The 26,394-nt window shown below is 37.0% G+C and overlaps 1 protein-coding gene across 1 annotated transcript; it reads right to left on the minus strand.

The window, feature by feature from the left end:
* Positions 1-19,973: 19,973 nt before the first annotated feature.
* Positions 19,974-25,976, minus strand: LOC131055531 (gamma-tocopherol methyltransferase, chloroplastic). The gene is made up of 7 exons (XM_057990000.2): positions 25,393-25,976; positions 22,011-22,180; positions 21,754-21,858; positions 21,053-21,163; positions 20,858-20,950; positions 20,632-20,734; positions 19,974-20,361 (listed from the first exon to the last, which is right to left on the minus strand). Exons 1-7 carry the CDS (start codon positions 25,718-25,720, stop codon positions 20,258-20,260), a joined length of 1,014 nt encoding a protein of 337 aa, XP_057845983.1. The 5' UTR covers positions 25,721-25,976; the 3' UTR covers positions 19,974-20,257.
* Between the last annotated feature and the right edge of the window lie 418 nt (positions 25,977-26,394).

Here is a 26,394-nt window from a genome sequence, read left to right on the forward strand (position 1 = left end):
TGTTTGGAGAGGTTTGTGATATACCATCTCGGCAATGCTAATCTGGATTTTATGGAAGGAGAGAAACAATCAAATTTTCAATAACAAGGAGGCTAACCTCAGGGCAATATTAAATCAAATAGAGATTTCAATATGCGAACATATCAACACTGTCGTTGTGAAAAAAAAATCATAATGAGTATACATCTTGGGACAACTGTATGGTAAGCATATGGCCACACTTAATCCAACCAAAGGTGGACACAATTATAAACATTTGGGCTCGGGTGGGTGTTCGTTGGAGTCTCCCTCCATGAGGTCACCTCAAATTAAATTTTGAGGGAGCATCACGGGGGAATTGGGCCCTCTCAGGCACCAAGTTTATAATCAAAGATGACACGGAGAAATTGTTGTGGTCCAAATCAGTCAAAAAATTCGTCGCCTTAATGGCGAGATTGACAATGAGGAAAGAGAAAGGATTGCTAAAGATGGACATTAAGGGAGACTCAATGAAGGCAGTTCATGTGATAATAATTGGACAGCGCTAAGCTAGAAGATGAGAATGTGGATTGATGACATACGTGAGACTTTGAAGGATTTTGAGGAATACACAATAAAAAATGTATACAGAGAACTAGAAGCAAACACAGAGGTTGACTTTCTGTCGAACTATGATAAAGAATCAATCATCGCCTATGATCCTTCGGCTTGGAGTGGATTCAATTGGAGTAATGAACTGGAAGGATAAATGAGAAGGATATCTTTTACAAACTTTCTATTTCTCGAGGAAGGAAAGGAAATAATGTCTATCTTCTTTGGCAATGCCCCTCACTGTGGAATAGATAAGAAGATGAATGGTGGTCAAACCATCATAGTCTATAAATTGGACCCAAAGAAAACAATGGATCACATGGAGAAGGGAGTGGTTTGGAGGGTCATAGGAGAGATGTTACTGGTCTCTCACTCCCACAACACTTTTATGCTAGAAAAAAACATATATAACATTGCTAGAATGATTAAGGATCATGAGGTTATAGAGAAAGCTATCATACAAATGGTTGTTCACCAGTTTAAGAAACAAACATTGGGGACACTTAAGTAAATGAACACTAAAACCTTTAAAGTTCTAGTGGAAGAGCTGCTCACAAACAACATGTTGTATGACACTGGGCTTAAGTAGGAATATTTTAGAAACTTATGGACATATGATGGTTGTAAATGGGAGCATGTTCCCTCCTGAGTAGATTGAGAGGTCACAAGAGGTCATAGAGGCCATCAGGACCCTGTTGTTCTGTCTTTGTGGTTAATCTTTTTTCTAATCAATATAAAGGTAGCTACCCCTAGGTAACAATGTGCTTTATGTGTGTGTGTGAGTTTCTTTACAAAATTTATCTCATTATATAGTCTCTCTTCTTTCCTTCCTATGAAGGGATAATTCGTTGTAATTTTGTGATGGGTGTAATCCTTGAGGGTATCATTGATTTCTCCACCTTTCATCAATTGATTGTATCTTTTCCCTCTTTTGGAAAGGAGTTTTGTCCCAATGGATTTTCTCCTTTTCTCCTTCTGTAAAATATTGCATTGTAAATGGGTACCCAACGTGGCCTAGTAGTCAAAACTCATAATAATCTTCATCATTTGCATAATAATCTACTACTCCATAAGTTGCACTTAAGGGGGGGTGTTAGTGTGCATAAGGTATTTGGGGAATCATTGTAAGCAAACTCAACTTGTGTTAAGGCTAAATCCCACAATCTAGGTATTTTCCCAACAAGGCACCTCAACATATCACCAAGTCTCCTATTAACCACCTCAATTTGGCTATATGTTTGGGGGTGATAGGTTGAACTAAAACTTGGATGTGTTCCCAACTTCTTCCAAAGAGTCCTCCAAAAATGTCCCACAAACTTTGTGTCCCAATCAAATATGATACTTCGTAGGATATCATGCAATCTTACCACCTCCTTGAAAAACAAGTTAACAATATTTGTAGCATCACTAGTATTTTTACATGGAATAAAATGAACCATCTTGGAGAACTTGTCCACAAGTACAAAGATAGAATCATTGCCCCTTTGAGTTTGAGGCAAACCCAACACAAAATCCATACTTATAGAGTCCCATGGCCTAGATGGAATCAGTAGTGGTTGATACAAACCAGCAATTTGGCTTCTTCCCTTTGCAAGCTGACAAACCCTACATCTTTCCACAAATTTCTTAACATTATTTTGCATCTTAGGCCAATAATATTATGTGCTTAGCTGCAAATAAGTCTTATCCTACTCAAAGTGTCCAACAAGGTTGCCACAATGCTTCTCTTTCAACAAATTATCGCTCATATAGCCTCTAGCTATGCATAATGTGTTTCCTTTGAACAACAAACCCTCCTGCAACATAAAATCAATCCAAGGGCCTCTATCTCTAATCATAGAATTGTTGCACGCTTCATAGGAAACCTTGAAATTTGCATCATCTGCATATAATTCCTTCAAGCTTTCAAAACCAACATTGTTAGTCTGAATTTCATGCAACAATAAACTCTTCCTACTTAGTGCATTAGCAACCTTATTCATTTGTCCACTTTTATGCTTCAATACGAAGTTAAATCTTTGAAGATACTCAACCCATTTGACATGTCTTTGATTCAACTTATGTTGGTTGGACCTATAAACTACAAAGCATGACTATCTATATAAACAATAAATTATTTAGGGAGTAGGTAATGCCTCCACTTTTCCAATGATTGGACTAATACATAGAACTCAAGATCATAGGCAAAATACTTCCTTTTTGCATCATTCAATTTCTCACTAAAATAGGCCACAGGTTTACTTTCCTAGCTAAGAATAGCCCCAATAGCCAATCTACTAGCATCACACTCAACTTGAAACCCCATCAAAATGAGGTAAAACAAGAATTGGTTGCTCACTCACCTTTTGTTTAATAAATCTAAAAAATTTCTCATCTTTTTGTGTCCATTCAAATTGTCTCTTAGTTCCCTTAAATATAGTTTCAAGAGTGGGAGCAACTACATGACTGAAATTTTAATGAACTTCCAATAAAAGATAGCAAGAGCATGGAAACTTCTTACCTCCAATGCACTCCTTAGTGTTGGCCAATCAATAATTGCATGAACCTTTCCCTTGTCCATTTTCAATCCATCTTAGGAAACTACAAACCCCAAATAAACCAATTCAATCTACATAAACACACACTTCTTTAGACTAATTTGCAACTTTTCTTCATGTAACCTTGTCAAAACCAATATGAAATGCTTCAAATGCTCCTCCTTAGACCTGCTAAACACCAAAATGTCATCAAGATATACAATCACAAATTTTCCTAGGAAAGGTTTTAGAACCTCATTCACAAGTATCATAAAAGTGTTGGGTGCATTAGAAAGGCCAAAGGGCATAACTAGCCATTCATAAAGGCCATCATTAGTCTTAAATGTTGTTTTCCATTCATCACCAAGTCTGATTCTAATTTGATGGTATCCACTTTTAAAATCTATATTAGAAAAATACATTGAGCCACTTTTTAAATCCTAGGAATTGGAAATCTATATCTAATAGTAATCTTATTAATGGCTCTAAAATTAGTACACATTATCAATTCACCACCCTTCTTTGGTGCTAAGACTGTTGGAACAGTGCAAGGACTAAGACACTCCCTTATCAAACCTTTCCGAAGTAGTTCTTCCACTTGCCTCTGAATCTCTTCATTCTTTTTTGGAGTCAACCTATATGCGGCCTTGTTTGGAAGGCTAGCTCCTGGTATCAAATCCATGTGATGCCTAATGCTCCTCATAGGTGGCAACTCATCAAGTAACTTTGTTACAACAATGTCTTTATACTCTTACAAAACTCCTTGTATCTCTTTAGGAAATTCCTCCAGCTTCGTTGAAAAAAGGACAACCTTGGGTTTGAGTACCAAAGAATAACTTCTCGTTTCCTCTTTCACAACGTGTATAAACTCATTTCCACTTACTAACATGATTTTGCTACTACTGTCCCCTCCTTGTTCTTGCATAAGCACCAGGTTATGCTTAATACCATCCTTCACAAACGTATAAGTATTGTCTCTTCCATAATGCATTGGCTTCTTATCAAATTGTCAAGGTCTACCAAGCAATACATGTCACACATACATGGGCATAATGTCACATAACACACTATCTTTATAACTACCAATCTAAAATTCAACAAGAGCTTTCTCATCATCTACTAACAATTGATGCCCTTTTTGTAACCAAGAGACTTTATAAAAAGAAGGATGATTAGTTTTATTAAGGCCTAACTTGTCTACCATCTCCATTGCTACAAGATTATTCATACTACCACTGTCAATAATTAATTTGCAGCACTTAGGGTCCTTTGACTTACATTTGAATTTAAACAAATCTCTTCTTTGGACTGGTTCTTGGTTCTCTTTCGGTGGTTTCAACAATACCCTCATGAACAACAAGGATTACCCTGATTTTGGTTCGTATTTGTGGAGAGAAAGTGGACCCACACACACTTGATCTACTTGAGCAATCTGATTGCTTCTCTAAAATTTTGTATGGCCTCTTTGTAAATATTTTGGGCACTCTCGACTCTTGTGACCAGTGTATTGATTGCGTTTATAACACTTTCCAGTAAATCATCTACCTCTTCCTTGGAAGTTCCCTCTTCCATATGATCTAACACCCTTACTTTGATAGCCTCCTCTTTCATTATTTGTTGTCCCACTAGAACTTATAGCCCCTTCTTGATGTTGATGTTTTCCTCTCCTAGCCTATTGTCCTCTTCCTCTAAATCCTCTTCCCCTCTTCCTTTCTCGCTGATTTTTCTTTCTTAATAGCTTCTCTTCTACCTTAAGTGTCAATTTATAAGTCTCTTCAAGGGTTTAAAGAGAGACCAAACTCAACTCATCATGCACTTCAACCCATTCAAATACCTTTTTATTGTCTCCATGTCTTCCTCACTAGCCTTGACCAGATCACTAACTTATAAAACTCTTTGATAGAATCTTTCACCAACATATCTTTTTTTTCAAGTTCTACAACCTTTTTGTTGGTGTAAATAAATATTCATTATGGATATTATTACACTTTACTTAAGTTAACTTAAGATTATGCATCTCTTCGTAGTTTGGATTTGAGACACTTAGGGAAGTGTGCACCTAGGGATATAGCTTGTAGGAGAAATTCCACCTTTTGTGGTCTTATTTTGTTGTTACACTCCACATTCTGTGGGTCATCCACCTCTTGTGGAATATTATATTATTTCTCCTACCTACCCCTAGTATTTATTACCTACCCTTGTTTCTCATTGAGCCACATGTCATGATTGTATGCTTGTATATCCATATGGCCTTACCTATATAAGCAGGCCCATATTCATTGTATTGGTTAATCCAGTTGATCATTTGCATATTGATGAGAATACAATTTTCTCATCATTATATTATCTCTCTTTAGGCTTTTTATTATGCCCTTGATCTTGGCAAAATCTCACATGGTATCAGAGTCATTGGGGCTTCATTCATTGGTTTTTGGAGACATCTTGGAAGGTGTCTATTTTCGGATCTGAGGAACAGTGCTTTTTGGAGGCATCTTAGAGCATTTTTTACCTCACCATTGCATCTGGGAGGCCGTTTCCATAAAAATCAAGTATTAACTCGACCTATTTTGGCAAAAATCAAATTTTGGGTGTTGGAGGAAATTTTTGCCCAATTCGGGCGGTACGATTGCAGGTTGCAGAGTCGTACATCGGTTGGCCCTCTGGTCTCTCAGTCATATCTTCCCCGACCATCGTGTTGTCTGTGCCGCTTCTGGCACTCTCCTGCACCCATTGGCACCTTCATCCCGGACACCGGCCCCCGCGTGATCTCCCATCGATCTGCTACGTTGACCGCCAACCCCCAACAATAGCACCGCCACCGGCAACCAGACCCCAGCAGCAACCCGATCCTCCGCTCCAGCAACCATCGTCGGTCCTTCGACCGACCTCTGGCAGCCATTATCCGACCGCCGATAGTTTTTCGGTCGTCGCCTACTTGACCTCTGGCAACAGCCGATAGGGCCCACCTCCGCCTACCACACAGACAACCCCCTGCCACCTCTGCCTGACACGTTAGTAGATCAACCTAGTCAATGCCACCTGGCTTTTTCTGCACAGTCAACATTTTTTACATAGTCAGCGCCCAATCAACTTTTTTTGGAAATTTTTTAGACCCCTCTTCATTGAGCAGTTTGGTTTTTCGAGTCAACTTTGGAGGCCCATAACTTGCTCATTTTTGCTCCTTTTTGGGTGCAATTTTTTTCATTTGGGCTAATATTTCTTGCTCTTCACAGTGGTGTGGTTATTTTTTGATTTTGATGCACAGGTTTTTCTGAATTTTTGGATTCTCTCAGTTGTACCTGTCCAATCCTCAATTTTGCAACTTCAAAGGCTTCGTTTGATCTCATACAACCTCATTTTCAGGTGCTATTTTTTTTTAAAGTGCATTTTTTTTGTCTACTTTCATAATCTATGATCATTTTTTAGATATTTTGAGTGGACATTGTATTTTCAGATATTGTTCTTATTTGGCCTAATTGGTACTTGTAATTTTCTTGGATCTTAGTTTAGATCTCTTGCATTATTAGTTTGAGTCTCTTTTGGCCTTATTGAGGTAGTTGTAAAGTTGAAATTAGAAGTCCACTTTGCAATTTTTATGCAAGTGGCCCATTGTACACTCACTAAGTATAAAGTGCCAAATCATAATTATTTTTTTTTGGGGGGGGGGGCGTTCTTTGATTGAGTGAATTTAGGGGGATGTCTTGTGTGATTGTGCCTCTCTTTCCTTGTTCTCTTTCTTTTTTGTTGCAATGAGTCCTCATAAATTTCCACCTTTAACTCCACATAATTATGCATCATGGAAAATTAAAGTATGGAGCAAATTAATGGAAAAAGGTCTCACGCATTACATAGATGGAACAATAGCAACACCCCCTGATCCTAAGGTTGATCCTAATGCTAAGTTAGAATGGATCACTAAGAATTGCATGGCTCTTGGAAATTTGTGTAAGTATGTATCAGATGACCTCATTTTTCACATTGAGAAGTGTACTACAATCAAAGAGGCTTGGGATATGTTTTAGAAATTGTATGATCAAGTTGATGAAATCAGAGGTTACAAGATTGACAATGAGCTCACCAACTTGGATCCCAAGAGTTTTGATACAATCCAAGATTATGCCACCAAAGCAAATGAGCTAAGAGCAAAGCTTAAGGATTGTGGAATTGACAAAAAGGATGCTCAGTTGATATTCAACTTGTTGGACAAGCTTCCACCAGAATATGCAGCATTTGTATCTAGCTTCCAAACTCATCGTTTGACAGTGGGGAGTTCCTACATTATGCCTTCATTTGATGCTTTCACAGAAATGTTGATATTGGAACAATCTAAGTTGTTGAACATGGGGCTTCTCAAGTCTTCAAAGTCGAAGGCTTTGGTGGCTGATCAAGGGAGTCAAGGGAGTCAAGGCAAAGATTCCAACAAGAAGAAGAAGCAATCTAAGTCAAAGCCACAACAGGAAAAAGGGCAATCATCCTCTCCATCACAAGGCGATTTTTCATCCTCTTCCAAGAAGGGGACTCCACCTAAGAAGGATAAACCAACTTGTGCATATCGCAAGAAGTATGGTCATGATGAGCATCGATGTCACACCAAGCAAGTTGATGAGTTGACAAATCTTCTTAAGAAAAACAACATCAACTTGTCATCCACCTTCACAAAGAAGGATTAATCTCCTTCCTCTTCCTCACAGTCTAAGGGAAAAGGGCAAGCATTTGTGGCAACAATAGGTTCTTCATAGCAGTGGATACTTGACTCGAGTGCCTCTTATCACATGGGTTCTACAAAGGAGTAGTTTTCTTCATTAGAGCCATCTAAGGTACCTCACATTTACATAGGTGATGATACACAAGTTGAGGTTGAAGGGAAAGGTTCAGTTGACATGGATGATGGAACATTTGAGAATGTTCTTTATGTTCCTAACTTGTCTACCAACCTTCTCTCTATCTACCAAATCACTCACTATGAGAATGGGAAAAAGGTTGAGTTTACACTTGATTCAGTTGTGGTAAAGGAACTGGATGATGATGTCTTGGTAGCAGTGGGACAAGTCAATGACAACTCAAGGCTTTATTCATTCTCCCACTTTGTACCAAGTTCTCCTTCTAGGGCCTTGCTTACTCATTCAAATTCAGAAAGTAAGTTATGACATGAGCGGTTTGGTCACCTCAACTACCGCTATCTTTAGCAGCTCGGCACTAAAGACATGGTCACAGGTCTACCTCAAATCAGTTTTTCAAAGGGTGTATGTTCAGGTTGTTCCATGGGAAAGCATCTCGAGGAGAAGTTTGATAAGGGGAAAGCTTGGAGAGCTTTGGAAGTTCTTCAACTTGTTCACAGCGATGTAGCAGGTCCATTTCCAACACCTTCATTTAGCAAGGCCCGCTATGTCCTCACCTTCATTGATGACTACTCCTGCTTCACTTGGGTGTACTTTCTCATTCATAAGAGTGAAGTATTTGACAGATTTCAGGACTTCAAGACTCGTGTGGAGAAGCAATCCGAGAAAGTGGTCAAGATTCTTCGTACAAATAATGGAAGGGAATATGTGAACAAGAGACTTGAGGATTTTTGTACATTTGAGGGGATTGATCTTCAGCATTCTGTTGTATACACTCCACAACAGAACGGAGTTGTAGAACACAAGAATAGAACTCTCAAAGAAATGGCTAGTTGTATGATACATTCATGTTCTCTTTATCCCTCCTTTTGGACAGAGGCTATCAGTTGTGCCACACACATCCAGAAGCGGGTTCCTCACAAAGCTTTGCAAGGTATTACTCCTTTTGAAGATTGGGCTGGTAGGAAACCGATTGTGAGACATTTCAGAGTCTTTGGGTGTCCAGCATGGGCTCGCATACCTTTGCAGAAACGCAAGGTATTGGAACCTCAAAGTAGGCCTTGCATATTTGTTGGATATCCTGAGGGTGTTAAGGCATATAGATTGATGGATCCTGATACACATAAAGTGTTCATTGAGAGGAGTGTTCATTTTGAGGAAAGCTCTCCTAGCTTAGCCTCTCTACCTCCTCCACCTTCCTCCATTGTGGATAGTGATGCCAGTGATTCAGATGATGAGACTCCTTCAACTCCGACTCGTAGGGTTACACCTCTGCAGGGTCCACTTCCAATTGAGGAGCCTAGTTCTCCACCTCCACCTAGACCTCGTTGGGCTCAACAGACACTTGAGTCAGTGGGTTCTCTTGTTGAGGATCCTTCAGATACACAGAGGACTCGATCACAGCATCAGGACCTTCCACATGCATTCATTGCTATTGTTTCTGATCCACAGACATTTCGGGAAGCATCAGGGGTTCTTGAGTGGGACCAAGCTATGGAGGAAGAGTATAGTTCCTTGATGAGGAACACCACATGGGATTTAGTCCATCTCCCTAAGGGGAGAAAGATGGTTTGATGTAAGTGGGTCTATTGGGCGAAGTTTGCAGCGGATGGTAGTGTGGATAAGTATAAGGCTCGACTTGTTGCGACAGGTTTCTCTTAGGTTCCAGGTGTTGACTATACTAAGACCTTTGTGCCCGTAGCCAAGATGAACTCCATTCACTTGACACTTGCTATTGTTGCAGCTCATGGTTGGGTTGTACATCAGATGGATGTGAAAAGTTATTTTCTTCATGGTGACCTTGATGAGGATATTTATATGGAGCAGCCATAGGGTTTCATCTAGGGTACACATCACTATGGGATTCACTATGCAACAGGAATAGGACTTCGCTTGATTGGTTACACAGACTCCGATTGGGCTGGCAATCTTGATGATCGTAAGTCTACTTCAGGTTACAATTTTCACCTTGGTTCAGGCCTCATTTGTTGGCAAAGCAAGAAGCAGCATACTATTTCTCTCTCTTCGATTGAGGCTGAGTATCCAGGAGTTGTTAACGCAGCAACTAAGACCATTTGGCTTCAGCAGATTCTCACAGAGTTTGGGTTCACCACTCCATGGCCGACAGTTCTACATTGTGACAATCAGAGTGTAATTGCAATCTTGAAGAACCTGGTCCAGCACCAATGGACCAAAAACATCAAGATCCATATTCACTATATCTGAGAGTTGATTCAGGAGCAGTTCGTTGATTTGCAGTATTGTCCTACAGAGGAGTAGGTTGCCGACATATTCACCAAACCTTTCATCGAGAGTAAGTTCCAGCAATTGTGAGCTCTCTTGGGGGTGTGGGATGTCTCATTAGGGGGGGTCAACTGACTTCTCCTTCCTCTCTTATGGGGGGAACTTTTTCCTCTTTGAGGTTTTGTCCTTCTTCTTTGAGAGTCTTTTGTACATTCATCTCTCTTTTGGGGGGGAGTTTTTTTTCCCACTGGGTTTTCTCCCTTTCTCCATTTGTGAGAGATTACATTGCATAGTTTTACTTGCATTTGCATATTGTACATGGGTACCTATCATGGCCTCGTAGCTGGGACCCGTCATGCATTGTTGACTTGAGTATTCATTCCCCTAAGTTGCACTTAAGGAGTGGTGTTGGTGTAAATAAATATTCATTATGGATTTTATTACACTTTACTTAAGTTAATTTAGAATTATGCATCTCTTCGTAGTTTAGATTTGAGACACTTAGGGAAGTGTGCACATAGGGATATAGCTTGTAGGAGAAATTCCACCTTTTGTGGTCTTATTTTGTTGTTACACTCCACATTCAGTGGGTCATCCACCTCTTGTGGAATATTATATTATTTCTCATACCTACCCCTAGTATTTCTTACCTACCCTTGTTTCTCATTGAGCCACATGTCATGATTGTGTGCTCGTATATCCATATGGCCTTGCCTATATAAGCAGACCCATATTCATTGCATTGGTTAATCCAGTTGAGCATTTGCATATTGATGAGAATACAGTTTGTTCTTGTCATTCTATTGTCTCTCTTTATGCTTTTCATTGTGCCCTTGATCTTGGCAAAATCTCACACTTTTAAAAAGGTTAGCTTGATAATCTCCTAGAACGAACTTAGCCTTCAACATTGCTACCATACGATCCCATGAGATTATCTTTTCCTTATTCTTCATTTGTCTCTCAATTTGAACATAATCCCACCACATATCATTGTGGCCTTTCAACCTTGTACAAGAAAACATAACTTTTCACTCCTCCACAACTCCTTCATATTCAAAATATTTGTCCAATCAAAATGAGTTTTTCACCATTTAAACTTCTTGCATAATTAGGAACTTCAATCTTGGGTTTAGCTCCCGCATTCATAATTGTCTTCAACAATCTTTCCTCAAATCCTTTAGGTTCTTCTCAAGCTTCCTCTCCATCTCATAATTGTTCTTCCTCTTCAATATCACTTCAATCATCCATCGGTGTTCCTTTTCATTGTGCCCTCTCCATGGCATCCATTCAGGCAGCCAAGTTCTACAACATCTCAAGGACTCCTTCATCATGTCCTCTTCTACGTATTCCTCTAGCTCCTTATCTTCCCATTCTTCTTGGTGGCATCTTCCCACACCATAGTACCCCAATTACTTGCTACTATAATACCAATATGATGAAAACCAATACCAGGACAAACATGGCAGGAACAAAAACAACAACACAATGGGACAATAATGATAATGATAGGAAGTTAATATTAAGAACATATACTTTATTACCAAATCATCTACACTCATGTGTGACAAGAAATAATAATCTATGCAAAGAAATAGAATTTACTTGTTATAGCTTTTGTTCAAGTTTATTTACACTGACAAACAACAATCTTCCCTTATAGAGGAATGGTTTAGACTCCATTGATAAAGTCGACTTGAATGATCCATTTCCGGATTGCCTTCATTACAATCGGCTTGTTCTTTCGCTCAACTCTTCTCATTTGTCTCTTCTATCTGCTCATGATGGTCCAACCAACCTCCGTAGAGGCAATTCCCCACACATAAAAGGAATTTGAAGGCACAACAACCATCGACCAATGAACTACCAACAGTCTAACTCTAACTGTTGTCGGTTTGGCTTCTCGTGTTTTCCCTTCCCATCAGTGAGATGATAGGATGTTTATTCCAAGACATAGGAAGTTTAATATTCTTCAACACAATTCAACATGAAGTTGCTAACAAGGAAAGAACATTTCGACAAACCGGAAGATTCAAAAACCTCCTCAAACCAAAATATGCTAAACTAACAAACTGAAGAAAAGAGAAAAACCAAAATTGGAGAGAAAGCGATGCCCCTGCATCGAGGGAGCATCGAGTTACCCAATTTTGTTTTGGTGCTATTTTAATTTTGATTGGCAAGATTCGGTTTTGACAAATACAGGTTTTGTCACACATGAACAGGAAGTTGGACAGTCTGAAAGGAACATTTAGCTGCCTACAGCAAGGGAAGGTGAACAATTAAAGACGATTAGGATTGGACAGTTGTGCAAGAGAAATCGAACCAAGAACTAAAAGGGGTAAATGGAGGAAGAAAGATGGAGTAGGTGGAAAGAGGTTGTCGGTTTGGAAAAAGAGAGGAGAATGAGGGAAGCACGGTAGAGAGGTCTAATGGAATGAGATTGAAAGCGCAGAAAATGCAAGACAGAGGAGAAGACATAACCAAATTAGTGGGAAGAGAGATTGTAGAAGATCAAAGAGGAATGGGGAGATTAATTGAATGGAGAGAGCATTGATCGGTTCTGGAATGTTTAGCAAGGGTAAAGCAAGGAAATAATCCAGATTGTCGTGAAAGGCCAAACAAAAAACAGACTGAATGGGGGGAAGTTCGGGTAAGAGGTTGTAAGCCAAGATTTAGTGAAGGAAAGAGATCGAACAAAGCTTGGAACTGATTGTGTTGGAAAGAGTTGGCGATAGATAAGAGAAAGAATAAGCGCTTTGGCAGGGATGAGAACCAAGAATGAATGATGAATTGAATGAGAAGAAATTAGTTCAAGCGTGCCAGAAGCGACAGAGAGTAGGTTGGCCAAGGAGGTTATGGCCTACATAGTTGACTAAAGAGACCTGTCATTTCAAATTGTAATCATCTATATTTGTGTTGAAAGAATAAATTAAATATTTGGGGTTTCTATTGTCTAAGATAATTTATGTCCATGTGTCCGCTAATTATTGGCATGACTATGCATTAATAATTTGAAAACTGTCTTTTGAGCTGTGGAATTTCATGTTGCGATTTTGGTAGTAAGTCCGTCGTATGAGCATTTGTGTTAACAGTTTGGTTTCAGTAAGTGTGTATGTGTGGGCTGAAGCTATTCTGGCTCCAAAACAGACTTTTCGTACAGTGTGTTAGCGACAGGTTAGTCAATCACAACCGTTTATTGCAAAATCGACGGTGTAAAATGCGCGACTAACACACGTGTTAGTCAATCCGTACTGCCGTTTTGGAGCCAGAATAGATGCGTCCGTATGTGTGGGGTATGTCATCAGTAAGAATAATTTGAAAACTTATGAACATCACATGAGGTCATAGAGACCATCAAAACATTGTTCTTCTCTCCTAAGCAGATTGAGAGATCACATGAGGTCATAGAGACCATCAAAACATTGTTATTCTCTTTGTGGCTGATATGTAAATTTTTTTTAATTAATATAAAGGTAGCTACCCCTAAGTAGCAATTTTCTTAATATATATATATATATATATAAAGAAAATTGCTACTTAGGGGTAGCTATATATATATGTATTCTTTGCAAAATTTATCTCATTATAAGGGAGCTCTATAGTCTCTCTTCTTTCCTTCCTATGGAGGGATAATTCAATGTAATTTTGTGATGGATGTAATCCTTGAGGTTATCATTGATTTCTCCACCTTTCATCACTTGATTGTATCTTTTCCCTCTTTTGGAAGGAATTTTGTCCCAATCGATTTTCTCCTTTTCTGAGATATTGCATTGTAAATGGGTACCCAACATGGCCTAGTAGTCAAATCTCATAATAATCTCCATCTTCTACATCATTTGCATAATAATCTACTACTCCATAAGTTGCACTTAAGGAGGGGTGTTGGTGTGAATAAGTTATTATACCTAACTAGTTCATCTAGTAGGTTCTAATCACATACTTAAGTTTACTTAAGTCTAAGGGAATATTTCTAGAAGGTCTTAATTGTCATAAGATCTTATCTTATTTTTTTGGCATTTAATTCTTGATTCCTAGGTCATCTAATAATTGGCAATTTAATTGGTTATTCTTGCCATTTCTCTCTTGTGAAAGGTTATTCTTGTTTTGTAGGTGATCTTAGGGTGTGGGGAGTTCATATTCAACTCCTAGAATGTTATTCTCTTTGGGGTTTTATGGAGGGGATCATATTAATCGCAACTTATCATTTAGAGGTGTTTGTAGAAGGACATGCTACAAGTTTTTATTTGAAAGTTTTCATTTTGTTTTTGTTCTTCTTCTTGAAGTTTTAATCACATTACATTAGGTTTGAGGTCTTATGTGGAGCTATAATGGTTTCTATGTTTGCAATCATGTCTTCATTATTCTTTTGTGACAACATGGAGGTTCCTTTAGATCTTAATTTCACAACATATCACAAGATATATCTCACAACTTGAAGGGACAAGGCATTGAAGGAATTCTCCAATCAACGTAAAGTAGAGGTGCTTATGTAGCATGGAATTGCATGGGGTGCAATTTATGACACTACATCAAGATAGTTAAGCACAATAAAAAAAAAACAATGTGATATATTATAAAGGAAGTAGCATCAACAACTACAACTGAAAATCATTCTAAAGCCACACATAACCATAAATTGGACATCAGTAATCAATAATACTCATGGTGTTTAATTTAATAATGTAATCAATCACATATAACAAATACAGTGAAAACAATGAAGTTGAAACACTAAATAACCCAAACACATAGTCATAATGTTTGCATCCCATAATACATAGTTTAATGCCAAATTCCAATACAAAACATCATCAATAAAGTATAATGATGGCCATACAAAATATTACCAAGAATTATAGCATCAAAAACCAACATATAAATACAAGCAATCATGCAAGACACATGCATCTTACATTTCTTAAAAACTAGAACAACTAATGGTTGCATTCATGATTGAACCATTTATTAGAATATGGACCCTCAAACTCATCTTCAATTTTTTGATGACACAATGTTGTTGGGTGTCACTAAAATTCAAGAAGGTATCAATCTCAGGAAAGCTCTAGATGTTTATTTGGTTGGTTTTGGTTAACATATTAATGAGGATAAGTCAAATATCTTCTTTAATACCTCCTTGAGCATCCAACAACAAATTGCTCTTATTCCCCATTTCAAAATAGGGTAGCTTCCATTTGATTATTTTGGTATCCCCTTTATCGATTGCTAATCCAAGAGGAATTAGAAGAAGAAGATCATCAACAAATTTAGAATGAAGGCTAGACCTATTGTTGTCTCATGTTGGTCAACTAACTTTTTTAAAGTCTATTGTTCATGTTTTTTCCATTTGCAAGTTCCTTGTTTTATCTACCCTCAAATGCATCCTTAATGATTTTGATGTTCTATCGAGTAAAATTTTCTAAGCAAGTATCTTGGATTCTAAAAAATAGAGTCTCATTAGCTAGAATAAAGTGTGCAGCCCTAAGCAAAACAACAATTTTGGTCTTGTGCACACCATTCTTAATAATCAATCCTTGATAGCCAAACTTTATTGGAGATGGTGTAAGCATCCAAAACTTTATCGGAGATGGTGGGGTTGTTGATTAATGACTTCTAAGAATGGATTTTCTTAGATGAGGCTCATTGTTTGGAACACTATTAAGAATGAATCTTCGTGGATCAAGGATGGCCTCTTCTAGATTGTAAAAAATGGTCAAAGAGCATTCTTTTGGAGAGATGCAAGGGATCTTCACTCTTTCTCGTTTATTCCTCTTATTCTTTTCCACCCTTTGAGTCAAGCCTTTATGGCAGTGGGATGGTCTAAAATTATCAACTTGAAGGGTTCCCTTGAGGTGGGGAATTCCTTTATCTATCATTGGAAATGCTCTAGCAATTGACCAAGACGTTCTCTTGAGGTGGTTCTCTTGAAGCATGTGCCACTCTATCTTATATGCTTGTAAATGATCAAGATGTTGATGTTCTTGCATGGGGCCATGATCTTAAAGGAACTTATACAGTGTCTCTTGTATACTCTTCCCTTAACAAGGAATGTGGTGAATATAGAAAGTTTCCTTGGTAGAGCAAAATATAGAAAAAAAACTCAATTGGCCCAAATGCAACTTCTTCATGTGGCGATTTGTCACAATAAATGTCTCACCTAGAGTAATATTAAAAGTTTGGATTTCAAGACCCCTCAAAATATCTTTTATCTAATATTGAGGAAGAATATTTTGATCACCGTTGTCACAAAAGTTGAACCTGTTTGATGAACAACCTTGATCATCAACCTTGTGCAACATGGAAACAACCTCCCAAGTGTGGGACTTGCAGAAGTGTGGTTGAGTCTTCGGAGAAGGTCGGCTTCCTCTTCAATCTGATGCAATAGGACCTAATCTAATGATTCTAACAGGGAAAAGGGGAGAAAGAGGGAATGCTTGAAAGAGGGGAAAAGGTTTGCACCTAGATGGAATATTCGTCTTCATGCCTGTAACTGCACAAGACATTAACAAAACATGTCCAAGGTATACACAAGATTTCATCTAAATTGGTTATCTAAGAAAAGATGAAGGTTGGGGTTCTTATGAGACACAAAGGGAGCTGACAATTAACTCACAAATTGCATTCAAAGATGGATTCAACACAATCAGTTACAACTGAGAAAAAAAAAGAGATGCATTCATAAAGAAAGGTGATAATTCACATAGACTTAAAAGAACTGAATCTAGGTAAAACAGACAAGCTTTATTGATGTAGGGCAAAGCAAAATTTACAATTGCAGGAGAACATACTTTTCTTCAAAAGAAAAGAGAGAAGATCCTTTGGAAAGACAAAAGTTGCCTTTATAGCTGAGGTATAACTCAAAATTGAACCTAGCTAGAAACCCTAACCATCATAGGGTTAGGTTACAAAAAATCAAAGAAGGATAAGATCAGATCGACAAGCTAATCTGATGGCATGCAATAACCCTCTGTAAAAGATCATCATCTCTGAAAGAGGCAAAAATGGTTGCAGGATAAGACATCTCTGTGACAGATACATCATGGTGGCACGACAGAGAAAAGAAAGTCTCCAAAATGTATTAAATGGGCATGGGCGACATCCAAAACGACCTACAGAAGTCCAATCTGGAGTAATGGTGAAAATCTAGTGGTTGAATGCAGAAAGGATCCAATTTGGGGTGTTGACTAAGTCCAAAAAATGTCTTGACCATCAGGTCGACAACCACCACTTGTAGAAGAATTGAATTCCAACAGCCATTGAGAAAATTGAATTTCAGTCGTCGATTGAGAAATCTCGCGTGTAGATGAACATGCGAGATCTCGCCATATGAGTGTCCAAAAGAGCATAACGGAGGATTGAAACATAGTCGTTCGATCAGAGATTAAGTGATCATCAACGAAGGAGATTGTGCTGGAGGAAAAGGTGGGGCCCACCACTTCCCTCATTTCATTGAGACCAGGCACTTCGGCAAGACCTGAAAGTGCATCCTATGGCTTGGAAAGTTAGGCCGAAAAGGCCTTTGCCACTCGGGGCCCACCACATTTGTCACCATCATTTCCCCGTGAGCCCTCCTGGAACCTTGAAAACCATTGCGGGATGGCAAGGAAGCCATTCGCTTCTCTTTGTATTCTTACCCCACAAGCCGCCTTTAGGCACCTTGAAATGCCTGCGGGGTGGCGGGAACACCTTCGCCTCTCTCTGTATGATTTTCAATCTTTACTTACCACACAAGATGGCAGGGGCCACCTCGCCTACTTACTGTTTACCCTGCAACACCTTTCATTTTGCACCTTTTGCCTTGCAAGGTGGCGAGGGATATCACCCACACTATGTGTTTCTTACCCCGCAGGGCCCAATTGCTTCCCCAAAATCCCTTGCAAGATGGCGGGGAAGCCCTCTGTTCATTTTGCTTTTCTATTCCACAAGCCTTTGCCACTTGGTCGTCTGCCTGTGCGGGATGGCAGGAAGACCATCTGCCTCTAGCTTGTGTTGCCCTGCAACACACCCTCTTTAGCATCTTATGCCTTGCGGGATAGCTAGAACATCACTCGCACTTCGCTTACTTTGTTTTCTTACTACACAAGTCGCCCTTAGGCACATTGAAATGCCCGTGGGGTGGCGGGAAAGCCCTCCACTTCTCTTTGTTCTTATCGCGCAAACGTGACATCTTTCGTGTCCCTGAGAGAAAGGGTGCCACATTGTCGCTGAGAGAATGCTTTTTGACAAAACCGAAAAGGACATTGATCTTCTTTGAAACTTGGCCGAAAAGATGGAAACGCCTTCAACTGATGGAAAGATAAGGGGAAACTGGCCCGCCAACGACAGGGAACCCTCCAGCGAGTAGCCCTAAGTAGTTGACCAGCTGACCCAGTCAACTCAAAAATAGAACACAAGGGCCCCAAAAGATGCAAGGGCAAAAAAGACCCCTTCTATAGACTACCAAAAAAAATGTGCATAACATGCAGGTTATGCAAAAACTTTGAATTACTCAAATTGAATTTGCAGCTAAGTTGACAGACTAGGGTCAACAATCACCTAGCTTATTACCCGTGTTACTTCCTTGTCTAAGTTCTAGGCTAGCATGGGTCAACCACCACCTATTGCTAGTACTCTCAAGTTAACCTAGGAGCTTGATCTATTTTCATTCTTTAGCAAATTTGGCTTGAAAGAAATTGTTGAATTTTCCAAGGTCATCAAAATCTCATCTCATAAATTTGGTAGAAGGATATGGATTTTGTAAAGGAGATTATTGGCGCTAAGTGTTATGTGGATGAAGGCATCTCTCCCTCTGATCTTTGTCTCTCAAAAAGCTTTGAGATTCACTTGATGGTGTTCTCTTATTGCATCACAAGCTTATAGAAAGTTAATAGGTCTAGTAGATGGTTTCCCCCCTATTTAAGTTTTTTAAAATAAATACTAATGGTTCTTCCTAAGGTAATCCAAGTGCTATAAAGGTTCAAGGGGTTGGTCATATTGAAGGTGGACCTATTGATTTTTCTTCTTTGTTGCTACACCACTCAATACCACCAATAAAATGGAGGCTCATGCTATTCTTAGAGCTCTTTAAAAAGTTTTTCAGTTGAGCTAGAAAAATGTTATTTTGTGAAACTACTTAATCATGGCTTCTCTTCTAAATAGTCAAAGGGCTCACAAGTCCTATTTGTAGCTAACAATTAGAGCTAAACAAGGTCTTTCTCTTGCTCCTCAATTTGAAGTCATCTTCTTTGTTCATACTCCTTGAGAATGGAACTCAATTGTAGATTTTTTGCTAAGTAGCTATGAAAGAAAATTCCAATTGAAATGTGTGAGTGGGGATCTCCATCACATGAAAATGTCTCAAAACTTCTCCATCTTGTCTACAATAACCAATCTCAAAATTAACATTTCTTCTCTAATGTAGATCAAGCTTTGTGGTTGTCATTCTCTTTGGAGCTCTCCTTCTAGGCTTGTGGCTACTTGATGGGCTCTATAGGTTTCTCTTAAAGATGAGATTGTGAAAAACCCAGCTAGGTTTTATCTCTTCTTGCTTTAATATGATTTCAACAATTTGAAAATCATTATCTTATAACCTTTATTAAGATTCTTTTAATATAAATTTTATTTTCCAAAAAAAATTATTAAATAAATAAAAATAAAATAAGCACAATATAAATAAAAATAATAACTTTTATTTTCTAAATAGATATATTTAAAATATCTGAAAAAATTATTCACTACAATTAATAAAATATATTATTTTATTTTAAAAAACAAATAACATTGTCAAAAATAGATACCATTTGTCAAGGCTCTGCAAGAATCAAGAATCTCATTCAAAAAGAACAATTTAAATTTTATTTCATTTTCAAAGGATTGATATTATAATTAATCTCATTCAAGAGAGCAGTTTAGATTTATTTCATTTTCAATCAGATTGATATTAATCTCATCCGAGAAAATAATTTAGATCTTATTTCATTTTCAATCAGATTGATATTAATCCCATCCAAGAAAGCAATGTTGACAGGCTAGCTCAATGGCTGCATCTTCATCACCTTTGTCTTTATGACAATCTTTCTTTCTTTTCAAACAATATTTTTGTTTTTTTTAATTCCATCATGTTGATTTGCGGGCAGTAATAATTGTAAACTTTATGAGTCCTTGCTGGTAGCCTTTCACCATAAGGTTCATTGCAAGTGCCCCCTTAATTGTCTTCCACCCTGTCCAAAATAACAAACTGTAAGTACAGAAGGATGCATATCTGAAATTGTAATTTAGACCCGTAGCTATTAGCCAACTAAAATGCATGATATATAAAGAGAGTTTAAAAAAAAGTAATGTCTCCTCCTTATACCATGAGTTTAAATTGGATGCATAGACATCTCCGTAGTTTAGCCAAGTCCTGTTCTTTAGTCTTACTATAGATATGTCAGTTAACTAGAAGAATCAAACCATGGGCATTATCATTGAGTTAGAGAAGATAGATTTACCAGATTTAAAGAGACCCATAACTCCTCTCCAGCTTAGGGCTGAGCTAATCACTGCTGGCCAAAAGGGAGCTACATTTTCTGACCAGTCTGCTGCCTTAATATCCTGTTGCACAGAACCCATGTATTCAACCACATTTGCTGCTAGTAACTACTGCATTTCATCTCATTGTGAATTGTTTTCGTATAACTTTGCTAATTTGGTATTTAAATCTTTCATTCAATTCACCTCTAGTGAGCAAGCTTGTGCAAGTTTCACATAATCTGCCCCAGAACACCAGGCTGGAAGATAAAATGCACTACAGATCTTGTCTAATAATTCCTGAGATGAATTCAAAATGGTATTGATTAGACAGCAATATGTAAAAGGCACAAACAATTATAAATGTGCTTTTGTCTTTTTTGTAGTGGTGAAAAACCTTACCTGTTCGTTTGGTTTGAGAGAGACTTCATCGGGTGAGAGATCTCTGTGACACCATGTCACTATTATAATGGATCCACCAGGCGCTGCTACACGGACCAGCTCCCTCATAAACTGTCTAGCCCATAAATCAGAGGTGAAAATTTGATATTTGCCATTAAAAGACTTTAAACTAAATCACAGACTACAAAGTTCTTTAGATTCTTCTGGGGACTGCTGGGTGTGCATGATGGAACATTCCTCCCATAATTGTTTCTTCTGATGTTGGTAGATAATTGATTTGCATTTAAAACTACCATTTTGGTTTTCTTTTCTTTTAGTCATTTGGTTGATCTTGTTTATTTCAATGCTGTGCTTTTATTGTTTGTAAAAGGGTAAATGTTTTTGGCATGGAATTATGAATCAGTGAGGTCATAAATAGGGACCTCATCTTTATTTAAACATTCAACAATATCATTCTAATGGAAGCAAGAACAACACCATAACTTAACCATCACACCATACCACTATCAACAAACTGCGCTTTCATTGTAAATAAAAAAAATGAATTTCAATTTTTCTGTAATTCAAAACTTTTAAATTTATATTTTAGATCATACTTCATGACCCATCATCTCAATTAACTAAATAAAAATTAAAATACACCTTATTTAAATATTTAATTGATAAAAATGACAGACTAAAAAGGACCTATTCCAATCTACCTTTTCTTTATCTGGCATGTGTTCTCCACTCTCCATTGACCACACCAGATCAAACTGTCCATCTGGAAAAGGCTGGTTCAATGCATCAGCAACTTGGAAATCAACCTGCAATTGAAAAGAAAATGGAAATTATATTTAATTTTAATAAATTAAACATTTGATCACCTGGAAAACAGATTCCCAGAGGAAAAAAGTTGTAATTTTGTTACTTATATTTAATATAAACTAATGAAAATTGTATGGAGAGGATTACTCACCCTATCTCCAAGGCCTGCAGCAAGAGTGAGAGCAGTAGCTCTGGCGGCTTGGAGGGGACTGAGAGTGATGCCCTTTACATTTGCTCTATACTTGGTTGCCAAATACCTTGAGCTCCCTCCAATACCACATCCAACATCCACAACACTACTTGGCCTCTCCGATTCCTTCTCTGAACTCCAACAATATACATGAATGTCAGAATTGTTATTTTTTAATGACTGTTACTCATCATGCAGGTTACTCTCACTTTAGAGATTTCCAATGAAAAGTTCAGAGAATTGCTTGACACAGGTCAAATTAATATCAAGAGAGAAGAGATTAAATTTGCAAAGTTCTGGTCCTATGCAAAGGAAGGAAAAGATAAGTATATCAAAGAGTATATGGAGTTTCAGAATAGATACAGCAAATGCACTTCTGAGATGTTAGAAGCTAAGTTGCCGGTACGGGTACAAGAACTGGGTACATGGGTACAGGCATTTTCTTTTGTCCTTGGATATATGGGTTTGGGTACGTTTCTAGATGTGTATATATATAATATGTTTTCAAAAGAAGTTAGAGAAAATGAGAAAAGAGAAAAGAGAGAGTGAATCTTTGTATCAGTTTCAGATCTCTTATGATACTATGATGTTATATGTTGTTTCAGATCTCATATGATGATACATTGTTTTTTAATTTGTAATCATCATCTGCTCTCTGTTTCTGACTGTGCTTTGAACTGATGTGAAAAGAGAGAGTGAATCTTTGTATCAGTTTCAGATCTCTTATGATACTATGATGTTATATGTTGTTTCAGATCTCTTATGATGATACATTGTTTGTTAATTTGTAATCATCATCTGCTCTCTGTTTCTGACTGTGCTTTGAACTGATGTGAAAAGAGAGAGTGAATCTTTGTATCAGTTTCAGATCTCCTATGATACTATGATGTTATATGTTGTTTCAGATCTCTTATGATGATACATTGTTTGTTAATTTGTAATCATCATCTGCTCTCTGTTTCTGAGTGTTCAAATTGTTTGTTAATTTGTAATCATCATCTGCTCTCTGTTTCTGACTGTGCTTTGAACTTAATGCTCTCTGTTGAGCTTTTTTGTTATCATCTGCTACTCTTAATTTTGACTGTGCTTTGAGCTGGATGCTCTCTGTTGAGCTCATATTGTAACCTGCCTCCTCATTAGCAATATATAATCAATTAAAAAAAATTAATCATCATCCTTTAACTCTTTGCGTGCTGGATCTTCATAACGGCTGCTTTGACCCAATTTTTTATGATTTCTTTATTCTATGAGAAGCCATTGAGCATTACAGTTATGCAGATCTAGAGATTCTTCAATCCTCTCCTGTTTGTTTGGTGCTCTGTTTTGGGTGACAGAGGTGTCCCCTCCTCTTTCACCCTGCTCCATGGATGATAGGTAATTTGGATGATAGGTAATTTTGATCTATGGAGTGAATGAATGAATGAAGGGAGGAATTTTAATGACGTTTAGGAGAGCAAGTAATATAATTATAATATATTTTCAATATGGGTTCTTTTATTATGATCTTGATCAGGAAATCTAAATGCATGAAGTTTCTAATGTATGGTAGATCTAAATTGATGATTTCTAGATTTGATTTTGTGATTTTTTCATCAATGTTCTTCATCATGTTCTATGATCCATCATCAGGATGAGAACTAAGAGAAATCTGTAATTGTATGAAATCAAACTTCCACAACTAATTTATACGAACTATTTTTTCCTTGTCTTACTCTCTTCTTTCTATGATAGATCATTGAACTTATCCACTGGTTGAAATAAAAAATTCACAAATTGATTCCAGAAAAAAATAATATGACTACTATCTAAAACGGTTTCTTAAAAGAAAAAAGAAAGATTTTTTTTATTTCTATAATGTAGGCCTTCGGATCCTTAGTCCTATGAAGCTACTGAATTATTGCGCCCATAGCTTGGCCTCCTTTTACTTTTTAATATTGTTTCTCGTTGATGTGTAAGACCTGTTTTATGACTACAGAAAAAGTTCATATCTTATTCAAGATAAAAGAATATCATTTACATAAAACTTTATTTCAAAATAATTCGAGTTACAAATTAAACATAAATAAATTATAAATATATGATAAAACTGATATTTAATTAGTCTTCATATTTTCTATAATATTATAAATTATAATATTAAGTTAATATATAAATAAATAAAATATTTTTTTATTAGATTTATGTAAGTTTTCAATAAAAATAAAAAATAAACAATATCTATATTTATTTATTTCTATTTGTTTGTGTGTGGACATATGCATGTCTATGTAGATATGTGTGTGACATAAACATATAGACATACATATACATGTCATGTATATATGTATAAAAATTTAGAATATAGATTTGTGCAAACAAGAGATACTAGCCTATTTAATATTGTGTTAGTTTGTTAAATTATATTATTGAGATATGCACACTAGTTGTTTTACATTTATTATTTAGTGTTTTATGAAGATTTCACTCCCTTACTTTGAGTTAATCTATCAATTCATTCTATTTTTCATAAATACTAATTATCCACCTAAATTTAACATATTGAAATGATATTCAAATAAATAAACAATCAAAAACATTTTTTTAAAATTAAAATACTATTTCACACTCTCATAAATCACTAGATTCACTACCAAAACTAAACAATTAAATTCCAATAAAAATTCACTGAAAAAAAAAAAAAAATTCAATAAAAAGTTATTGACAAAAAAAAATACCATTTCAATCGGGCCACCTTAAACCACACACTAAGCAACATATTAAGCCTGGATCAATTCTAAGAGTTTAACACTTTTAAAGCTAGAAGTATATTCTTAGTGTGACCACACACCTTAAACTAGTATATAGGTAAATTATGCCTAGGGGAATATGACGATTGCAATAATATTAGTAGTATACAAGAGTTTAAAAAATATGGATAATAATAGAGTTGATTGTTCCCTTTTAAATATTATAACACTCTTCCAAATGAGAGTTGATTGTTCCCTTTTAAATATTATAACACTCTTCCACTATCATTTGAATGTAACTGTCCAAAAGATGACATATTTCATGCATTTACCTCGGATTTACATGTCAAATTGTTTCAAAATTGAATTTTTAAGTGAAAAAATGTAAGCTTAATGTGTGTGATTTACATGTCAAATTGTTTCAAAATTGAATTTTTAAGTGTAAAAATGTAAGCTTAATGTGTGTGATTTTAAGCATTTCTATTTCGAACTCCCATAAATCAATACCAAAAATAAACAACTAAATACAATAAAAACTCATTCCTTTTCATAACTGAAAAACTTAAAAAAAAACAAAAAAAAACCAGTGGCCAAGCTTATCCAGAGAGCTAGCGTACCAGAAAGGCCGGCAAATGAAAGGGCTTTTTCGATCATGGTGATCTGAGCAGCCCTGTGATCGACATTTGGTTGATTGGGAGTTTGATTGTTTAATGGATAGAAGCCATGGTGCATATGTTCTCCCCAGATGTCTTCCCAAACGCCTGAAGACGCGTCATAGAATTCAGCGATCCCTTCTCTCAGCTCTGCGCCACTGCGGCACCGAATCTCTCTCCTGGGATTCGAACCGGTGATCATTTTTATTCTGCTTGCCTGCCCAACCCCAATGGATTGCTTTGGAAGCCGAGAAGGCGAGAATAGTGCCGTGTTTATAGCCGGCAATGCCATGGCTGCACAACTAAACTCTACTCCTAGACGTCATCTTAACCTCACTTTAGGTTTCTATGAACTGAAATCTAGGGTTCTAGGTAGCTATATAACCTAGGTAATTATGGTTTTTAAAGATTTGGATTTGGGGAAGGGATCTAGTTAATCTCATGTTCTAATGGCTGTGTATTTAATTAAGTCTGTCGATTGGGGATGAGCTTCTTACATGGGAGGTATTGGATTTGAGTGCCTCATGTGTTCCACACTAGACAATAGAGAGATAAGGGTCAGGATGGCACAAGGAGATATAAAGGTGTTAATGCCGAACAAACTATTAATAAATTTTACATATACGAGTTTTCATCTCACACACTTTTACTTAGAATTTGTAAATTTTAATTGGAGGAATTGTGCAACTTTATTCTACTAATAGTGCATTACTAATGGGGCATTTGTGCACAAGTGTTGGTCAAAACAGTTAGTTATTAGAAGAAAATGTATTGGTTCTAGGTACATAATCTAGGTAATTATGGTTTTGTTAGTTTTTAATTAGGGGTAGGGGTTCACTTATGGTCCATGTTCTAATGACCTTATTCTTTGCTCATCCTAACTTAGATAATTATGGTTTTTTAGTTTTAAATTAGGGGTAGGGGTTCACTTATGGTCCATTTTCTAATGACCTTATTCTATGCTCA

Source organism: Cryptomeria japonica, chromosome 2, assembly GCF_030272615.1.
Source record: "Cryptomeria japonica chromosome 2, Sugi_1.0, whole genome shotgun sequence".
Classification (NCBI taxonomy): domain Eukaryota; kingdom Viridiplantae; phylum Streptophyta; class Pinopsida; order Cupressales; family Cupressaceae; genus Cryptomeria; species Cryptomeria japonica.